Source organism: Scyliorhinus torazame, chromosome 16 (genome assembly GCF_047496885.1).
Source record: "Scyliorhinus torazame isolate Kashiwa2021f chromosome 16, sScyTor2.1, whole genome shotgun sequence".
Taxonomy (NCBI): domain Eukaryota; kingdom Metazoa; phylum Chordata; class Chondrichthyes; order Carcharhiniformes; family Scyliorhinidae; genus Scyliorhinus; species Scyliorhinus torazame.
Window position 1 is genome coordinate 37,320,057 of NC_092722.1, and position 19,150 is coordinate 37,339,206.

General features: G+C 48.3%; 1 protein-coding gene across 2 annotated transcripts in view; it reads left to right on the forward strand.

Annotated features, from left to right (window-relative positions):
- Positions 1-19,150, forward strand: part of arhgef19 (Rho guanine nucleotide exchange factor (GEF) 19) — a 162,417-nt gene that overhangs the window by 14,792 nt on the left and 128,475 nt on the right. Inside the window, exon 1 of one of the 2 annotated variants that reach the window (XM_072478288.1) lies at positions 8,559-8,961. The exons of the other annotated variant lie outside the window; for it this stretch is intronic. Coding sequence (XP_072334389.1) covers positions 8,907-8,961 — 55 coding nt within the window. The 5' untranslated portion in view covers positions 8,559-8,906. Of the gene's footprint in view, positions 1-8,558; positions 8,962-19,150 lie in introns of those variants that run through there. 2 annotated transcript variants of the gene reach the window in all.

A 19,150-nucleotide genomic window follows, 5' to 3' on the forward strand; every position in this document is an offset into this window, starting at 1 on the left:
CTGGCATAATATACACCCGTATATTATGGTGCAGACACACACACACTGATGGACATGCAGTGGGACCAATCAGCATACACAACACCGCAGCCAATCGCCAGTGAGAGCACACGCACTATAAAGATAGGGGACAGGAGAGTTCCCGCTCATTCTAGTAGCAGCCAGCTCGGAGCACAGAGCTCACAGCCTGCAACACAGACATTCACCATGTGCTGAGTGCATCACCTGGTTAGGACTAGGCAAGGGTCAACAGTTAAAGCTGGTATTGCATTTACCCACAGTTCAAGTATGTTAATATAGTTAATCTTATAATAAAATAGAGTCGCACCACTTCCAGTGTTGGTGACCTGTTTGTGATCCAGAACACCCAACACATCATTGGCTTAAGAGTGAATGTTTCCAACAGGCCCTCTTTCAAGAACCTTTTAATAGAACCACTGCTTCAATTGAGGCCATGGGCCTGTCAGTATTCCCTTCAAACTGGATGAGACTTGCCAGTTGCTCTGCGCGATCAGCCTCCACAATTCCCCTATCTAAGAGCTCTGCTTGTCTCTTCCTATTTGTTCTCTGGTGATGTGAAGAGTTTGGCTGGTACCCAGGCAACAGAAAATAATCTGTCGGCTGCCTGTCGAGACCTGTATGAGGAGGACAGGCATCTTTTTTTGCCATTTGGTATCAACTCTCGGGCATTGGAACAAATTCAGGCTCTCACTTAAAACAAGTCTGCTTTTGAGCCAGTCCTGAGAATTTAATGTCAAAGATGTGTATTTTTTTAAATCCACATATACTCAATAAAACCGTCCATTAAAATTATCCCTGCATCATATATATCCAAATGTTTACATCTATTTATTGATTGCACCACCTTTCCATTCCTGGGCATGAGGGGGGAAGTGGGATAACAGAAATACTTTGTTGCCCAATGAGAAATTTCTCCTGCAGTTTAATAGGTGAGTGATGGGTGTATCATTCCATATGCTACAGTGTTTCTGGAGGGGGTCATTCAGAATTACTCACCCCCATACGATTACTCAATGTTATTCAGCAACATGCAATCAGCAGCGTGTCTGATAAGCATGAATACAGTTCTTACATAATCTAAGATGCCATGAAGGGGAAAAAAACTCCAGATATTTAAAAAGTGCTAGTTGACATGTTATAATTACCTGGGAGATGGTGAACAGGGCCTGCAATTCATAGTCTGATACCGTAGCCATGTACCCACACCCCCACATCACACCCTAAAGCTCAAGAACTGAGACAAAGTCGGACGTGTGGGTGTAAAGTCCCTCGCAGCAGCACCAAGACCGTGTCTCATGTAAACAGCACAGATCAGGTAGAGTGCGGAGTTCCTCACTCACTCAGTGCAGTGTTAATCAGATAAGGGGGAAGGAAGCCCCTGAGTCACTCATTATTGTGACATTGCGCCTCTCCCTCAGGACGGTGCCCTCTGTGCTTCAGTACACCATCTTTTTCCACGGTAGAATTAATTTGACAACTGTGCAGTAATGTTCCATGTGTAATTAATTTAGCTGGCGCCCAAATTCGTTGTGAAAATGAATAAAATTGTGAATGCAGAAATGCCATTAGGCATTGTGTTGTACTTGGTACTTTCTCACACAACTTCTCATTCACTCACCTCACTCTGTTTTACTCTGGCACATTCTGCACCCGTGCAGAATCCCCGTGCACACAAATCTCACCCTCCCACTCATGCACTCACCCTCCCACTCATGCACTCACCGTCCCACTCATGTTCTCACCCTCCCACTCATGCTCTCACCCTCCCACTCATGCACTCACCCTCCCACTCATGTTCTCACCCTCCCACTCATGCTCTCACCCTCCCACTCATGCACTCACCCTCCCACTATGCTCTCACCCTCCCTCCCTCATGCTCTCTCTCTCTCTCTCACACACACACACACACACACACACACACACGTGTTGGACGGGATTTACCAACCACCTGCCGCGTGTTATTCAGCGGGGGAGGCGGCCCGCCAACGGGATCTACCAGTCCCGCTGTTGTGAGCTGATTTTCCTGTTAACAGCACCCTTTGCCTTCGGGAAACCTGTGTGCCAGCATAGGACCGGAATTTCCTGCCACTGTGAACAGGCAGTAACTCACGCCCATTGTCTCGCACTCTCTCAAACACTCATTCATGTGCATTCAGTCACGGTCTAATATTGCTTTGCACAACTTCCCATTCTCCCTCTCTCATATGCACACTTATGTTCTCCAGCACAATATCATGTGTGGAATAAATGGTTGTGATCATTTGAAAATTGGAATTCTTGCATTTGTCCTGGTGAGTTCAAGATGAAAAGCTTTGGCAAGATGTTTCTCTTCTCAGCACTACTAGAAGTAAATAGCATTATTCCACTGTTCCTCTGCCACCGACAAGTTTATCACTTGCCCCTTAGCTGTCAGAAGACACTAAACCATCACCAATTATTTGCTAGACCAGGATTTCTGAAGTCTCCATTAATTAGGCTGTGGAAAATCTCCAAGTCACATCTTGATATCCAAGCACAATTACTTGAAGAATTTTTGTGTGGCTAGAAACTGCCAGGATCAAACTTGTGAAAATTGGCCCTGAGCTAACTCCTGCTGCAGCTTGTTGCAATAGGACAGAGTCAAATAAAATTCACACCCTCAAGTCAGTGCCACTTAAGGCTGCTTTGTTCTAACTTGGCTCAATTGGTAACATTCTGCTTCCGGGTCAGCAGGTCGTGGTTCCAAACTGCAGCACTCGTGCTGGACTTGAACGCAGCACTGATAGGGACTACTGCATTGTCAGAGGTGCAGATCTTTGGATGGGATGTTAGACTGAAGCTCTTCCTTTGTCTTTGAAAAAATCTCTGCAAATTATCTGAAAGAACATTACAAGAATTTCAAAATGGACATTGTACAAACTGCAATAATATTCCCGTTTTCTACATACATCAATGGATTCCCCATTGCTCGATTCCGGTATTGGGTTTCCGGACCTGGCGGCGAATAGAGTGTCGGCCAAAAATCCTATTGGGCACCAATCCCGTGGGTTCTGCTCGACCGCTCGGCAGTGAGCTACACAACCCCTGCTGGCGGGAGGATACAAATGAGTGATTTTCACCCATTTGCATCCGATTAATGGACTGGAAGCCTGAGTCTCCACCCCATCATTATGCACCGATCCCCACAGAGGGAAATCGTCCCCACGGGATTTGGTGCAAGTTTTCCCAAGCGTGGCCCTGGCATGATGGACCCCATGGTGGATCACGGGGATCGGTGCATAACCAGAGGTGTCCCCAAAGTCCATCGGAAGGCCCACCTCCCTCACAAGCAAATCCTGCCCCCTCCACGATCCCCCCAGACCCCCCCCCCCATCAGGCATCCCATCAGACCCCCAATGGTGACCCCCATCAGAGGCCCCCATAAGAGACATACCCCTGTCTGAAGCTGAAGAGCAGCTCAGGCAGTATAGTGAAAAATCACGGCATTTTCACTTATATCTGCTGCCTCAGTCAAAAGTGTTTAAAGCAGCAGTTCTTACAAGTGTCAGAGGCTTGCTGGAAAGCTCAGTATACTTCAAATCCCTTGACAGCCTTTGAAATGCAAATCTTCCATTCAATTTTATACAACAATACATTGCATTAGCCAGTGATTGACAGTTTTATTTACCAGAGACGTGTGTGGTGGATTGTTATCTATCTTTCCCTTTTCACTTGAGTGCACCTCCATTACCCTGTTTTGATGCTAACCACGATGTTAATAAACACTCTTGCTATGATTGACAGTTGTTTACCACATCAAAAGCAGCTAAGTGCTTTCAGCTGTGAAAAAGAGAAAGTGAAAGCACTTAGCTGCTTTTGACTTGCACCTCGGCGCTGCTCCAAGCGCCAGTGGAGACCAGGAGCGAGTCTCTGCTGGCAGGAGCACTTAGTAACCAAAATGAAGAATCCAGCCCCATGTTGAACTCTGAGGTGCTTCAATACAACCTAAGAAACATTGCAGACATTTCAAAATGGTCTTTACAAGTGGTGCAAAGGCATTTAAGTTGTCCACACAGATCAAGTTGTACCCTGAGGTGCTTCAATACAATTGTGATCCGTGAAAATTCAATGTGAATCATACTGCTCAGGGGCTTTCTGTACAATTCCACTCCTCTCAATTCCCTATGGCTGAAAGACCTTAGTCAGTGACCTTCTCCCATTGCACCTCTGCGGTGGCTGTTCCAAGCTTTAGTGCATCCCTCAGCATGTAGTCCTGGACCTTGGAATGTGCCAGTCTTCCACACTCTTTGCGCTGGAAAACCAACATGTTTCAGGCAGACCAAAGAACGTCTTTCACTGAGCTGATGATCTTTCAGCAACAGTTGTGGCAGCACAGTGGTTAGCACTGCTGCCAATCAGTGCCAGGGACCCGGGTTCAATTCTGGTCTTGGGTGACTGTGTGGAGTCTGCACTTTCTCCCTGTGTCTGCGTGTGTTTCCTCCGGGTGCTCTGGTTTCCTCCCACAGTCCAAAGATGTGCAGGTTAGGTGGATTGGCCATGCTAAATTGCTCCTTAGTGTCTCACAGTTGGGTGGGGTTACAGGGATAGGGTGGTGGAGTGGGCCTAGATAGGGTTTTCTTTCCGAGGGTCAGACTCGATGGGCCAAAAGGTCTCCTTCTGCACTGGAGGGAGTCTTTGAGTCTATGAGTTGAAGTACGTCTCGTCGGTGTGCCTCCCTGGGAACAGTCTGTAGAGCACAGAGCTGCTCGGGATGAACCTCAACAAAAACCTCCTCATCTCTCTCCAGGCCTTCTTTGCAAAGGCACATTCCACAAGGTGGTGGACAATAGCCTTTGCCCGACCACAGTCACCTCGAGGGCAACGTGGGGATGGGGTGAGACACTGGGCTCTTGTAGCCACCTAAAATGGCTGATTCCCGAGTAAAATGGCCAAACCCCGATGTAAAATGGCGAACTAAAGAGGCTGATGGGAAAATCAGCCAACAGGACTCAAAACGGACAGCTGCAGGCAGAACAGTGTATTCGGCTCTGGGGAAGTTGGCCCAGACCGATACCTGCAACCATGAACAGCACATCAACCCAGCCATCTGCAGTTTAATCGGCTATCCCCGGGAACAATTGCTACAAATTAGCAATTGAAAGCCAATCCAGACCTCTCGGCGCCAGCGGTGGCTGAGACAAAGAAAGGTGGACGACCACCCCCCGATCAAGGAATCGCCCCATTATTGGAGCATATCGAACCCAGTGATTGGGACCAAGTCCAATCACTTGGGACCAGGGTCAAGGTCCGCCCCGAGAGGCGGGAAGCTCCTAGGGACGATAAAATATGGGCCAAGTTCAGATCGACTCTTCTTCTCCTACTCGCAACCTTTGAGACCCTCCGATGAAAGAACAAGTAAGTCTTACTCCAGCGATCGCTACCAGATAGGTGTTCCAGACTATCGACCCGTACCAGCCTTTTTGAATCCCGCAGGCCAGACCCAATTCGATAGACCATTCATTTCCCTGACCTGGTGGGCCATCACCAAAGTTAAGTATTGGCCTTTAGTGGTAGGTAATAGTCTAGAAGTAGGATTATTGTATAAGTATTTATTGCTGTATATAATAAATGATCGTTGATTTAACATTTACTAAGCGGTGTGCTGCATTATTAATCATTACTTAAGCTTGAACCACGTGGCGGTATCAGAACGATACCTGGCGACTCGTGAGCAGAGGTGACAGAATTAGAGCTAATAAAACTAAGGCTAATAAGAGCAACACTCTGTAGAAAGGATGTGACTGGGAGGGCCTTTCTCATCACCATCCAATCTCAGTCTTGGAGCGTGTTTGAAAGTTCTATAGATGAGGCAGTTTGCCAAATGACCTTGACAATCTGTTGAGCGAATCATCCGACAGGACCCACCATTTCTTTTTCCCAAAGGGTCTGTTGAAGGTTATGTGCAGACCACTGCCCGATGGAAGTGTGGCCAAAGGTGTTTCTCTGAATATATTTTTCCATGAGGGATAGGTGGTACGGCTTCGCCCAACTACTTGAAGTGATCCGCGGCAACCTGGCTCGATCTATCCTTCACAACACCGGGGCAGGTAGAACCTCAGCACATAGTGACAGTGTGCCGAGGATCTACGCTCGGTCTGATGCAGCCACACACAAAGGTGGCCATCAGGATTCAGGAGATGTTGAGATAATAATACAATAACAATAATAATAATAATTGCTTATTGTCACAAGTAGGCTTCAATGAAGTTACTGTGAAAAGCCCCTAGTCGCCACATTCCGGCGCCCATTCGGGGAGGCCGGTACGGGAATTGAACCCGCGCTGCTGGCATTGTTCTGCATTACAAGCCAGCTGTTTGGCCCACTGTGTAGAGGTGTAGAGGTTTGTATGTTGTGTCTCTGCAAATGTGGTCCATTTCCGACCTCCAGTTGAAGCAGAAAATGGCTTTGGTGATTGCCACAGCCCAGGAGTGAGGAATGGGCTAGATCCATGCCATGCACAGCAACTCCGAGAGCACCTCACACCTGATGAACAGGTTCTTATCTGTAATGGAGAGGGAGCATAGCTCACAGTTTTTGTTTCATTATTCCTACTTGCTCCTTCCAGTTTCTAACACATGCCTTGGTCCATCCAAACCATATCCCCAGCACTCTCAGGCAGTCTGACCTGACGTTGAAGGGGACAGGGGATTGTCACGATTGATCTTGGCACCCGAAACCAGTTTGAACTGGTGGCAGATGTTGATCAGCCTGCGCAGCGACAGCAGATCTGAGTGGAAGACAGTGATGTCATCCATATACAGGAGACTTTGACTTGAGTGCCCCCACAGTGTCCGAATCCTTCCTCATGGACTCAGCAGAGGATTCTACCTCACACACAAACAGCACCAAAGAGAGAGGGCAGCCCTGACTGACTCCTGATTTAATTGGAAAGCTTACTATTTCCCACCCATTGACTGAAACTGTGCAACTGATGTTCGTGTAGAGCGGTTGGATCCAATTGCGAAATCCCTCCCCAAACCTCATCCATCATGTAGGCGTGTAATATTCTTTCAACTCCTGGTCCAGGCCGATGAGGCAGATATCCACACCCTTGTCCCACACATAGGTGATTGTATCCCTGAGTGGAGCAAGGCTGTCAGTGATCTTTTTTCTGGCTACAGGGTAGGTTGAATCAGGGTGGATCACCAACTCCAGAACAGACCTGACCCGATTGACAATGACCTTGGGTAGAATTTTGTCCTCCACATTCAAATGCGAAATGGGTCACCTATTTCTGATTTACCCCCTTTCCCACTTTTGCTTAGAGATGAGGGTAATGAAGCCTTTCCTGGCATATCTGAAAAAACATTACAAACATTTCCAAATGGCCAATACACAGAGTGCAATAATATTGAGGTTCTCTACATATATCACTTTCCACTCTTGAGGTGTTTCAGTACAGTCGCAGAAACATTACAGACATTTCAAAATGGTCATTACAAATGGCGCAATGGTATCTAGTTATGGTTATCTGCATAGATCAAGTTGCACTCTGGGGTGCTTCAATACAATTGTGATACATGTAATATTCACTGTATACATTCAATGTGAGTCATACAGCCCGAGGAGGTTCTGTACAATTCCACTCCTTCCAGTTCACCATGGCTGAAAGATCTTATCAGCGACGTTCCCCCTTTGCTGCTGGGTCCAGGATGTAAAAGATCCCATGGCACTATTTGAAGAAGAGCAAGGAGTACCAGTATCCTTGTTAAACTGACTTCTTCAAAATCAGACTAACTGGTTATTTACCAAAGGAATTGTGGGCCGTTGCTAGGCACAAGATGGCAGCTCTGTTTGTGCGAGTTAAAGTGCACTTTCAGATTGTTCACCATCAGTCAAGTCCTTTGAAGAATGCTGTGTAAATACAAATCTTTCCTTTTAACTGCAGAAAGGGACAACTTCTCACCTCGTATGTCTAAGTCACACCATCTCCCAGCTCAGGTGACTTCTGCTCTGAAACCTGCTCTAGGCCGAGACTTGACATTTGTGCGGATTGACGTTTGGACTCGGTGCTTCTGTAAAAGAGGCAACCGTCGATTAAGCTAAAAATTCTAAATGTGAAAAGGTCTCGAGGAAGTAGAATAAACAGCCCTAGCTGAAAGGCTAGTGCCCGGCACACAGGCCTCCTTCTGTTAGAATGGCTTGAGAAAAGCCTCAGCTTCACAGTATAAACTATTTTTTTTCTGGAGAATTCCAAATGGCAACCAAATAGAATCAAGAGTGGGCGTGAAGGGGAGTCATGTTTAGTCTGTAAATTATTCATTGAACTGATTTATCAGCCAGGCTAGATTATTATTCCCCAGTCATATTGATCAGAGGCAGAGCCAAGTTTTTTATGTTTAGTTCTATTTGGGCAAGTTCATGTGCCTTATTTACATAGTGCCATGCGGGAACTGCCTTTTAATGAGCACTGAATGTTACTTAGAGAATGAAACAGCACCTCTCTCTTTCTCTCCCTCTCGTGCTCTCTGTCTGTACAGCTCCACACCAGTAGAACCTGTTTGAAACACTTCAGTGGGAGGTTACCAGGCATGTTAGCACAGCACCCTGACCAGATCTCTTGCCTTGTACGGAACCCAAAGAGTGAGAAACGGCTCTTTAAGCAAAGCTCGGGGACTGCCTTAGGCAGAGCGAACCTCCTCCTTCAGTCAGGCGGCAGGTGCTGAGAACACAGATCTTGTTACTCTGCAGATAAGGAATGTCAGAGTGTCTGCCGACAGGCGGTCAACTTGTTTGTTTTGGACTTCAGTCTCGCCATTTGTCAGGAGGGTGCTAAAGCTACTGCGCTGTATGGGGACTTCTAGGGAGCACACCAGACAACTGCTGAGGGGCTAGCTACGCACCGAACCCCAGGCACGGGATATGAAATGGATTTAGAGCACAGAAGGATCAGGCAAGGGAGGAAACGACAGCGTTTGAGAGGTGAGTGATCTCGGAATTTTATTAATCTCACTGTGTTGAGGGGAGGAGATGTACATTCCTCTTCACAGGATCTGTCACACAGACTAACCATTTCCACTCACGAATAGTCAGTGAACCAGACAGGGCCATGAAGATCACTCTTTGGCTGTAACTCATTTACATTGAGTTAATGGCTCGGTCATTATCTTTGTGACAGCTCCATTCCTGGGGTCCATCAGCCTATCTTTGTAGCCTGGGTTGCGACAGTTTTCTGGGGTTTGTGCAGCCACTCGGATTTTGGTGAACTTCATAGAAAATGGGGCCTTATTTCAGCCTCAGTGAATAATAAGCCAGGGGCGAATTCAGGAGTCATGAGTGTGTGTTCTGCTGGTCAGGGCACTCAGTGTGTGGGACTCAGTCAACTAATTCTCAGCTCCAACTTGTGGATAGGGGCACCGGGAGATTCAATGTGACTGAATGCAGGAAGGGATGTAGACAGTTTCCTTCATTTGTGATTCACACAGCTCAGGTAACAATTCACTTGCTCACCAAAAAAAAACTACCCAAATATGAAGCAAACAGTAAAGACTGGGAGTTGGAAAGATTAGTGCTTACAGCACAGAGGCAAGGTGTGACAGGTAACCTCACTTCTGTATAAAGAGCTTGTGTTATCTGGCCAGTGTTCGACAGGTAACCTCACCTCTATATAAAGAGCTTGTTCTATATCAGTCGGGATCTGACAGTAACTTTTTGCTGTATTACCAGGACTCCTGGGGCTGATGTTGAGATTGCCAAAATGAGCTGTGATTTGTGATTATCCTTTCAGTACCTGCAGTCCTCCCATATACCCCACCTAAGTTGCCATTCCTCGTGTACAAGGGTAGACAGTGAAAGGGTATTTTAACCCATCCCTGCCTGGCATTAATGGGAGTGGAAGGCATCCACCCTGACCCTGCTCAAGCTCCATCTGCCACCATCTTAATTGGGCCTTTCGACTTAGGTGCCTGGAGTATTTGCCTATCTCAGTTAGGATCCTCTTTTAATATGTGCAAATTGGGGTCCTGTCAGACCCATAGACATTTGATGGGGTTGTAACTGCCGACTGAACAGGGCAGCAGTAGGTGGTAAAATCTGCTGGGTGGACATCCTCTGAGGTAAGTCAACTCTAATGGGACCAAGATGAACAAGACTTTGGAGTTCTGATGGACTGAGATCCTCATAATTCTCAGCCTCTCAACTCACCTTGGTGCTGCCGGGCAGCCTGCAGTCTCCACGCTTTTGAATTTGTGTAAAGCCTACCAACGGCCTCTTTCTGCCTGACTGGGGTGGGGGAGCAGCTAACTGTTGGGGTGTAAATAGGGCCTGGAAAGTCAGCCGAGGCCTCTCAAGGGTGGGAAGGTCACCAGCTTCATCAGGAGTCAAAAACCACACTCAAGTGTAAGCACAGGTGAAAGGTCACATTGTGGTGAAACTCAATTCTGTCCTCATCTCTCATTCTCACGCACGCGAGCGCATCTCAGGGAAGTGATCAGGAGCAGAACCCTGGCCTCCATCCAGCTCCAAAGCTGCCCTTGGCTAAGGTCAGCTAATTCAGCGTAGTGCAGGGATCTGAACTGAACCCTTTGGAACCTGGCTAAGGATCACACCATAACGTGATCTGAGTAAGCTCAATGAGGAGCTATTTTTGATCACTATTATTGAGTTTTCTTGAATCCCCCCTGGCTAAGCTCCTCCCTGTGGAGAACTTGACTCAGAGTCTGAATCATTTTCAATGTATTTAATCAATGTATTAATTAGATTGTTTGCCTTATTTGTCTGAGAGATCCCCTTGAAACCAACTAAGATTACTATGGCTCTATTGTGGTCCCTGTCGGTGGTTGGGTTGGCCAAGTTCATGTCTGTCCAGGATTGGCTTATCCGGGGTGCCATTTTAGCTTTACCTACCCAATCAAGAGACATGTGGTAATAAACAGAAAGGTCAAAGGGTGAAAAAAATCAGTGTCAAACACAAGGCCAAGAAGTGAGCAATTTAATGTTTGTTTGTATGGATCTAAGGTTAATTCCATTTTAGCCAACTTCCCATTGTGTGTGCCTGGCCCTTTACAAACAAGAAAGCTGGATATTCCTAAACATCCATTTTGCCTCTGCTATCTGGGTTGGCAGCAGCTGAGATCCATTGCTGGAGTGTCCAACCTTCGGTTCTTGTCCTGTTTCATTTGCTTATTCTGAACCCCCTCCAAACTGCATTCCTCATGAATCAAATATTTTGTGAAGCAAGGTGAACTATTTCAAGGTTTTCTTCTTGGCCTCCTTTCCACCTATCCTTTCCTGCAAACAGCGATCACACTCCATCCTAGAGTAGTGGCAAAAGCGACACAAATGCAAGTTATTTTTTCCTCCCTGCCATAGTTTTGCTCCATGGGGAAGTACGTGGCCAGTTTTAGCCGATGATACAAAAGCAAAATATTCCAGATGCTGGAAGTCTGAAATACTCAGTAGGTCTGGCAGCATCTGTGGATGTTTATATCTCTCACGAGTAAAAGCCATACAAATGTGATTGTTATTGACTCCGAACCCCCCAAAGTTGTTTTCAGAAAAAACGTAAAGCCAGTGCAAATTAGCTTTTCAATCTTACTGGACATCAACAAACCCATTGGTCTTGATTACTTACCTCAATCTTCAATTTGTTCCTAAATTCCTGAGTTTGCATATATCCAAGTATTCTTCCATTTTCGGAACATCACTTCCCAGCACATTTCTCCGATTTAAATGGCTTGATCCCTGATTAACATATTTTCACCAATATTCATGTATTGCATGTTATTATCATCTGTTCTTCTTGTTTTTTATTCATTTCTAAAAAAAATTTTAAAAACATTTTTTTCCCAATGAATGCAATTTAGCGTGCCCAATCCACCTGCACATCTTTGGGTTGTGGGGGGAGATCCACGCAGACACAGGGAGAATGTGCAAACTCTACACGGACAGTGACCCAGGGCTGGGATTGAACCCAGGTCCTCGGCATTATGAGTCAGCAGTGCTAACCACTGCGCCGCCGTGCTGCCCTCTCTCTTCCTCGTGGTTTGCTGCTATATATCTACATTGTAAAATTTTTCACAATTGTATGTGCAATACACAGAAGGGTTGTGTGACCTGGATCAAGGTCCACAGTCTCTCGGCAATCTGAACAAATGACAATCTGACACCACTGGCAAGCCAGATTTTCAGGACTGTCATATAGATCATGCTATAGAACCATAGAACCCCTACAGTGCTGAAGGAGGCCATTTGGCCCATAATTCGTATGTTCGTCTGCCATTAATTGAAAGATCAATAGATCTCTGAGAGCCTGCATTCTTTTCATTTCATTTCATTCATTTCATTCTTTGTCAATAACGTTACCTTGATTTCTTCCAACACTTGCTCCTTCCATTATCATCTCCTTTAGGGGGAGGTGGTGGTGTTGTGGTATTGTTGCTGGACCAGTAATTCAGAGAGCCAGGATAATGTTCTGGGAACCTGGGTTCAAATCCCACCATAGCAGATGGTGAAATTTGAATTCAATTAATATCTGGAATTATAAATCTAATGATGACCATGAAACCGTTGTTGATTGTTGTAAAAACCCATCTGGTTCACTAATGACCTTTAGGGAAGGAAGTCTGCTGTCCTTACCCGGTCTGGCCTACATGTGACTGCAAACCCACAGCAATGTGGTTGACTCTTAAATGCCCTCTGAAATGGCCGAGCAAGCCTTTAGAGATGGACAATAAATGCCCACATCCCCTGAATGAATAAAAAAAAAAGTCAATTCAACAGCTTAAATCAACTGTAAGCAGTTTCTCCAACCTTAACGTATAGATATCCCTCCAGTGTCAATAATGGTTCAGTTACCTCTAAGTCACAAGGTTCTGAGTTCAAGGCCCAATCCAGGCTTTGAGCACAAAAAACAAGGTGACCCTCCAGGTACTAAGGGCATGCTGCACTGTCAGAGGTGCAGCCTTTAGGATTAGGCCTCATCTGCCTGCTTGGGCAGGTGTAAAAGATTCCATGAGCTTCATTTTGAAAAGGAGCAGTGGGAGCACATGGTGTGCCCTGGCTAATATTTATCCCTCAGTCAACATCACAAAGGGATGGAGTCATCTCTCATTATCACACTGCTGTTTGTGGATGTTGAGTGTGCGCAATTTGGCCGCAGTCTTTCCTACATTACAACTGCGGTGCTTCAAAGATATTTCATTGGCTGTGAAGTGCTGAGACTTACAGAGACTGGGAAGAAGGGAATCCCAAAAGCAGAATATTTCTTGAGCACATTTGCTGAAATTATGTTCTTGAACCAACAGGAAGACAGGCCTCATTAGACAGAATGTTGAGTAATGTGCCAGAATTAGCCAACAATCTAACAGTTAAGGGATTGCTGAACTAACAATCACCTTATTGAGTTCATAATAGGTTTGAGAGGGAGTGAGTTGACGCATTATCTAAGGTTTCTAATTTAGGTGAGGCTGAATTTGAAGGGATATGGCAGAAATCAGACACAGTAGTAGACCAGGCAGAATTGGGAACATAAAACTACAGATGTTACGTCAAGCCTGTGTGGAACCCTGGTTAGATTGCATTGAGATGGCGGCACGGTGGTGCAGTGGTTAGTTCTGCTGCCTCACGGCGCCGAGGACCTGGTTTTGATCCCGGCCCCGGGTCACTGTCCATGCGGAGTTTGCACATTCTCCCCGTGTCTGCGTGGGTCTCACCCCCACAACCCAAAAAGATGTGCAGGGTGGGTGAATTGGCCACACTAAATTGTCCCTAAATTGGGAAAAAAAAGAATTGGGCACTCCAAATTTATTTTTAAAAAATGGATTGCATTGTGAACAGGTTTGCCAGCCATATGATAAAAGTGCCTCACGGCGCCCAGGTCCCAGGTTCGATTCTGGCCCTGGATCACTGACCGTGTGGAGTTTGCACATTCTCCCCGTGACTGCGTGGGTCTCAACCCCATAACCCAAAGATGTGCGGGGTAGGTGGATTGGCCACATTAAATTGCTCCTTAAGAATGGAAAAATAAAAATAAAAAGCTCTATGATAAAAAGAACACAGAGGCATTGATGAAGGTGCAAAATGATTTGCTGTAATCATATCAGAACTGTGCGGTTTTATCTATCAGGAAAGACTGTACAGGCCTGGGTCTCTTCTCGAGAAAATAAAAGAAGGAGGATGGCCTGGCAGCATTTTCTAAGATCGTGATTGGGTAGATGTCAAAAAGAATCATAGTCATTCTGGCTCCGAGGGAGGTAATTCAGCCCACAGAGCCCATTCTGGCTCTCTCTAGAGCAATCCTGTCAGTCCCATTCCCCCACTCTATCTCTGTAGCCCCCTAAATGTATTTTCTTCAAGTGCCCATTCATTTTCCTTTAGAAATCATTGACTCCCATTTTCACTTGCAGGGGGAGACCAGAACCAGAGGTGATAAATAGATTTTACTTAGTCATGGATTCAATTGAGAATTCAGGAGAAACCTCTTTCCACAGAGCGTGGTTTGAATGTGGAACTCACTACCACAAGGAGTAGTTGAATCAGCTAGCATTGATTATATTTAAGGGAAGCTACATAAACACAATGGGGGAAAGGAGATGAAAGATACTTGGATGGAGTTAGATTAAGAGGGGGTGGGAGAAGGCTCGTCTGGGGCATAAACCTAGGCATGGAGCTGTTGGGCTGATGTCCATTTTTGTGCTGTAAATACTTTGGGCGGGATTCACCGTCGGCCAAAATCACCAAACACGATTGGGCGGAGAATCGGCTCCGACACCAAAATTGCGGTAGGCGCCTGTTTGACGCCAAATTGGGATCCTCCGGCACCCCGAGAATGGCGTAAATGCGTCGCTTGCCGCGCGGGATTTAAATACCGTTGGCATATCATTAGCGGGCCTGACCCCATGTCCGCCGGGGCCTCCGCGATTCACCGCCTCCGATGGCCGAGTTCCCGATGGCGTGGTTCTTGTGGTCACAGTGGTCGGGAACCCGACGTGGTGGATGCGGACTGTATCCAGCGCCACCACAGTCGGCCGGGAGCCGCGCTGCTGGCCGGGGTGGGGGCTTCTGCGAGGACTGGGGGACTTGTGGGAGATGGCCAGGGGGTGGCCAGGGGGTCGCTGAAGGTCGTCGCTGTGCGCATGCGCGGCCATGGACCCGACCATTCTCCAGGCATTTATATCGTGGGAGCCGGGAGATTTACTCGGCGTGGCTGCTAGCCCCTCACTTGTCGCAGGATCGGTGAGGGTTCGGCGCCGATTCATCCGTCGTAAAATGCCACAGTTCCCACAGCGGCGTCGGCACTTAGCCTCCAAAACGGTGAATCCAGCCCTTTGTATATAAACAGTAGAAGATGCTCAAAGTAGAGCCGCAAATGCCCCTAAAGGGACATTGAGTGATTGGGCAAAATGGTGGCAGATGGCGCTCAACGTGGGGGTAGTGTGAGATCATCCACCTTTGACCAAGGAAAAACATTTCAGAGTATTTTTTATAATGGCGAGAAGCAAGGAACTGTGGAGGACCAGAGCGGTTCAGGTGACCAAGAACCAAATTCACTGAAAGCTGGGGAACAAGTGAAAGAAAAAGGAATAAGGCTGATGGAACATTAGCCTTCATCTCAATGGGGCTGAAATGTAAAGAGGTAAAAGTTATGTTGCAATTGTATAAAGTTTTGGTCAGATAGCTCCTGGAGAACTGTGTTCAGTCCTGGGTCTGCACCTCAGGAAGGATATACGGTTTTTGAATGGGTGGAGCATAGATTTAACAGAACTAGACTGGGAGTCGAAGGGTTAAATTATGCGGACAGGTTTCATCGACTTCTTTTCCTTCGGGAGTAGAAAATTATTGGGTGGGGGGGGGGAGGGGATCTAATTGACATGTTTATGATGATCAAAGAATTTATTTGGTGGATGGACGATTTCCTCCTAGGAGGGAGCACCCTGCAAGGGGGTGTAACCTTAAAATTATAACTCGGCCTTGAGGGATGATAACAAGAAGCATTTCACTCGAAGGCTAATGGAAATCTGGAATTCTCTCCCCGAAATAGCTTTTGAAGGTATATTGCAATTGAGAATTTCGAAACTGAGAGTGATAGATTCTTGTTTAGTAAGGGTATTATGGGATATGGAAACAGGGTCGGTAAATGGATTTAAGATACAGATCAACCATGATCTAATTAAATGGTGGAGCAAGCTCAAATAGGCTATTCCTGATCCTATATTCCTATTGTTCATTCATGGGTGCCCATTAGTAGTTCAGAGTCCTGGAATCAAGATCCGTCCTTTTACTAAAGTGAGCAGTATTTCACCCTGTTAGGTGTTGCCAGTTCACTTAATGCAGCACAGTGGCACAGTGGTTGGCAGTGGTGCAGACTCGATGGGCTGAATGGCCTCCTTCTGCACTGTAGGAATTCTATGGCTGTACTCAAATTTGTGAGTGGTTACAACTGATAACACCTAGGGCATGATTTTGTGGACGTGTTGCGTTCGAGCAAGAGCACAGCGTGGCCGGTAGATGCCGGGAGAGGACTTCCCGGAAGCCTTCATGCCGCGTGGGACCTACCCAAGTCCCGCGAGCCGTTGGAATCGGACACCTGCCTGAAAGTGGCGTGGTGTAACGGCGCGCACCTAGGTAGGGTTTAAACTTACTTAGGCGAGTTCACCCGATATCTACTGGCCTCCCAGATCTACCAGTCTCCCCAGCGAGGCTGCAGTCGGGTGCCGTTCAGTACTGATCCACACAAACGTGGACCAGGCGGAACGGCACCCAGGGGGGTTTCCCAGCCAACTGAGGCCCCTGGGTGGTCAGGGATAGTGCAGGCTGGCCCCCTGGCCCTCCCCCTGGACCGTGAGTACCTTGGCACTGCCCAGCTGGCAACTTGGCACTGCCACCCTGGCACTGCAAAGGTGCCCAGATAGTACTGCCATGCTAGCAGGAGCACTGCATGGGTGCCAGGGTAGTAATGAAAGGGGACCCAGTGCCAGGGTGGCACTGCCAAGGGTCAGGGCCCGAGGGGGACCATGTCCAGAAGGATGGAGGGGGGGGGTTGAAGGGTGGAGGGGGTGCATGACTGGTAAGTAGGGGCCTCTGGGAGGTTGGGGAGATGATGGGTGGGGGTCCTGGAGGGGGTGGCCTGTAACAGGGTGTGGGGCACCTGAAGAGGGTGGGACCCCCAGGGAACCATTGGTGGGGTGTCCACACTTTGGGGGGGGGGTGGTTGTGGAGTAGTCCCCCGTGGTGAGAAACTCCCCAGGACCCACAAAAGTGTCTAAGTGCACAATCTTCCGGCTGCGTTGCACTCAAGCGAGAGTACAACACGGCTTGACAATCCTGGGCGAGGCCTGCAGTGAGCCTCCCGAAAAGAACAGCAACCAGGGGGTCTACCGGGTCATCGGACACCCTGGGTAGTCAGGGTAAGTACAGGGTGGCTCTCTGGCCCTCCCCCTGGAATGCGGGCGCTTTGGCACTGACCAGCTGGCACCTTGGCACTACCAAAGTGTCCGGATGGCACAGCCAAGCTGGCAGGAGCACTGCCTGGGTGCTTGGGTGGCACTACGAGGGCCGGGGGCGAGGGGAGCGCTAGTGCAGGGCAGATAAGTCGGGGCCTCTGGGAGATGGGTGGGGGTCCTAGAAGGGCGGGGTTGTTGAGGGGCCTGAAGAGGGGGGCTCCCAGAGACCTCACAGCGGGGTGACCTAAACTGGTGAGAAACCCCCCAGAGCCCCAAAAAGTGACTTAAGTGTCATTGAATAGTGGTGGGTAACTCCCGACGGGAAACTCCTTGAAAAACCCGCCACAAATTAACTTTGACGTTTTTTGGGAGAATTGCGCCCAAAATGTTGGGCGCGATTCTCCACTCCCACGCCGGTTGGGAGAATCGCCTGGGCTGTCAAAACTTCCGGGGACGCCGGTCCGACGCCCTCCCGCGATCCTCCCAAGCGGCGGGAACGGCCCGGTTGAGTTTCGCGGGCCGCAGGCCGGAGAATCACCGGCGACACACAAAATGGCGATTCTCCGGCACCCCCGCGATTCTGAGGCCCGGATGGGCCGAGCGGCGTGGCCAAAACGGCGCGTTCCCCCCGGCGCTGTCCACACCTGGTCGCTGCAGTCGTGGGCGGTGCGTGAACGCTGGGGGGGTGGCCTGTGGGGGGGCGAGGGGGGATCCTGCACCGGGCTTCACCTCGAATGTGGGGTGGCCCGCGATCGGTGCCCACCGATCGTCGGGCCGTCCTCTCTGAAGGAGGACCTCCTTCCTTCCGCGGCCCCGCAAGATCCGTCCCCCATCTTCTTGCGAGGCGGACTTAGAGAGGACGGCAACCACGCATGCGCGGATGACGCCCGTTATGCGGCGCTGGCCGCGTCATCTATGCGGCGCCGCTTTTACGTGGGCGACGAGGCCTGGCGCGAGTAGATGACACGGCCCCGATCCTGGCCCATTGTCAGGGCCTGAATCGGTCGGGACCGGGGCCGTTCCGCGCTGTCGTGAACCTCGACGGCGTTCACGACGGCGCGGCCACTTCGGCGTGGGAGTGGAGAATCCCGCCCGTTGTATTTTTAAAAAATAAATGTAGATTACCCAATTCATTTTTTTTCCAATTAAGGGGCAATTTAGCGTGGCCAATCCACCTACCCTGCACATCTTTGGGTTGTGGGGGCGAAACCCACGCAAACACGGGGAGAATGTGCAAACTCCACACGGACAGTGACCCAGAGCCGTGGTCGAACCTAGGACCGCAGCGCCGTGAGGCAGCAGTGATAGCGGCGGGGAACTGAAACTCCCTGAAAAATCACCACTAAATTAACTTAGAAATGCTTCCATTAAATTCCGCCCCTAGTATTTGCAATGATATTATGACACAATACCGTGTTGAGATTCTTGTATCTGCAAGCTGACATCTGTCGCAATCGTTTTTTTGTAAGTGCATTTCCCCGACAAACATTGGAAACAAACTTAACTGCAGGCTATCCCACCTCCACCCATCCCTTGCAACAGAAAGCAAGTATTCCTCTTTTTTTCTCGATGAGAGTTAACAAGCTGCTGGAAGGCTGCCAGGCAGACTCTACAGATCTGAAAGAGGCTCCTTCTAGTGACATATGTGGGAGATTAGTCTCTCCAGGTAGCTGCCATCATATTGAGAAGTGGCTGGCTTTCATCCCTAACTTGGATGCCAACCCTGTATT